The sequence below is a fragment of the Rhinopithecus bieti genome, unplaced genomic scaffold, assembly GCF_001698545.2.
Source record: "Rhinopithecus bieti isolate Rb0 unplaced genomic scaffold, ASM169854v2 scaffold_9899, whole genome shotgun sequence".
Lineage (NCBI taxonomy): Eukaryota > Metazoa > Chordata > Mammalia > Primates > Cercopithecidae > Rhinopithecus > Rhinopithecus bieti.
The window spans coordinates 7,060,458-7,062,435 of record NW_016806979.1 but is presented as its reverse complement, the minus strand read 5'-3'; the positions used below and the strand labels follow the sequence as shown (position 1 = coordinate 7,062,435).

The 1,978-nt window shown below is 53.8% G+C and overlaps 1 protein-coding gene across 1 annotated transcript in view; it reads right to left on the bottom strand.

Annotated features, from left to right (window-relative positions):
* USHBP1 (USH1 protein network component harmonin binding protein 1) overlaps positions 1-1,978 on the bottom strand; it is a 16,863-nt gene that overhangs the window by 3,346 nt on the left and 11,539 nt on the right. Inside the window, exons 11-12 of the mRNA XM_017879571.1 lie at positions 1,337-1,443; positions 839-1,135 (exon numbers count right to left, since the gene is read on the bottom strand). Of these exons, the coding sequence (XP_017735060.1) occupies positions 839-1,135; positions 1,337-1,443 (404 nt within the window). The remainder of the gene's footprint in view (positions 1-838; positions 1,136-1,336; positions 1,444-1,978) is intronic.

Below are 1,978 nucleotides of genomic sequence, written 5' to 3'. Positions count from 1 at the left end.
GCCACCTCACCTGGCTAGTTTTTTGTATTTTTTTAGTAGAGACGGGGTTTCACCGTGTTAGCCAGGATGGTCTCGATCTCCTGACCTCGTGATCCGCCCATCTCGGCCTCCCAAAGTGCTGGGATTACAGGCTTGAGCCACCGCGCCAGGCCTATTTTTTTGTATTTTTTAATAGAGACTGGGTTTCACTATGTTGCCTAGGCTGGTCTTGAACTCCTGACCTCAGGTGATCCGCCTGCCTCGGCCTCCCAAAGTGCTGGGATTACAAGTGTGAGCCACTGTGCCCAGCCTGTTTTTTCTTGTTGTTGTTTTTTGAGACGGAGTTTTGCTCTTGTTGCCCAGGCTGGAGTGCAGTGGACCGATCTTGGCTCACTGCAACCTCTGCCTCCCAGGTTTAAGCGATTCTCCCGCTTCAGCCTACTGAGTAGCTGGGATTATAGGCACGCGCCACCATGCCTGGCTAATTTTGTATTTTTAGTAGAGATGGGGTTTCTCCATGTTGGTCAGGCTGGTCTCGAACTCCCGGCCTCAGGTGATCTGCCCGCCTTGGCCTCCCAAAGTGCTGGGATTTCAGGCATGAGCCCACTGTGCCTGGCCCAGCCTGTTGTTTCTTTTTTTGAGACAGAGTCTCGCTCTGTCGCTGAAGCTGGAGTGCAGTGGTGTGATCTCTGCTCACCGCAACCTCCACCTCCTGGGTTTAAGCAATTCTCCTGTCTTCCAAGTAGCTGGAATTACAGGCACGTGCCAAGATGCCCAGCTAATTTTTGTACTTTTAGTAGAGATGGGGTTTCACCACGTTGGCCAGGCTGGTCTCAAACTCCTGACCTCAGGTGATCTGCCGGCCTCAGCCTCCCAACATGGGATTACAGGTATGAGCCACCGTGCCTGGCCTTTATTGCCTATTTTGGGGCAGCGGGGAAGGCTAAGGCCCAGAGAGAGCCAGGGATACTTCTGAGATCCTGGTGGGGGATGGTGCCAGGGGGATTGGAGGGATGCAGAACAGGGGTCCCACCTGTGGGCTTTGCATAAATCCCTGTTCAGCTCGGCACTCTGAGACCGTCTGGCTCGCCCCTTCTGAGCCACCCGTTCCAGCTCCCTGCGCAGAGACTGCAGCTGCTCCCGCAGGTCCAGCGTCCTGTTGCGAAGGGGAAGAGAGGGGGCTCACAGCCCTAGCCCATCCTATTTCCCACATCTCCTCCTACCCACCTGCCCACAGTATTGTCATGTAAACACACCTGTACACAGGGGTACACCTTAACTTCTGCTGCAGACAACCCCCCTGGGGGCTGTCACATAGTCTGCCCACCCCCACCCAGCCCAGGACCCAGGCACATACCTGGTGAGCGATGCTGCCAGTTCCTGGGCTAACTTCTCTGGGTCCCAGGGCCTGCCCACCTGGCCACCATCAATGCCACTGGTGCCACCAGGGACAGCAGGAAGGCCCTAAGGGAGAGAGAAGACAAGAAAGTGACATTAACCTGGGCCAAGTCCGTGCTTGGCCCTCACTGGACATTGAAGCTACCCAGACAGTGGCAGCTGCTGTGCTCTCAGAGACCCCCGCCTGGTTCCATACCCCAATAAGAGCGAAGTTACACTCTGATAAGGGAAATATCTTATTTAATTAAAAAAAAATTTTTTTTTTTTTTATTGAGACAGAGTCTCACTCTGCCACCCAGGCTGGGGTACAGTGGCACGATCTTGGCTGATAGCAACTTCTGCCTCCCAGGTTCAAGCGATTCTCCTGCCTCAGCCTTCCAAGTAGTTGGCATTACAGACACATGCCACCAGACCTGGCTACTGTTTGTATTTTTAGTAGAGACTTGGTTTCACCATGTTGGCCAGGCTGGTCTCGAACCTCATCTCTAAAAATAAAATTTAGGGGCCAGGTATGGTAGCTCACGCCTGTAATCCCAGAACTTTGGGAGGCCGAGACGGGTGGATCACTTGAAGTCAGGAGTTCAAGACCAGCCTGGCCAAC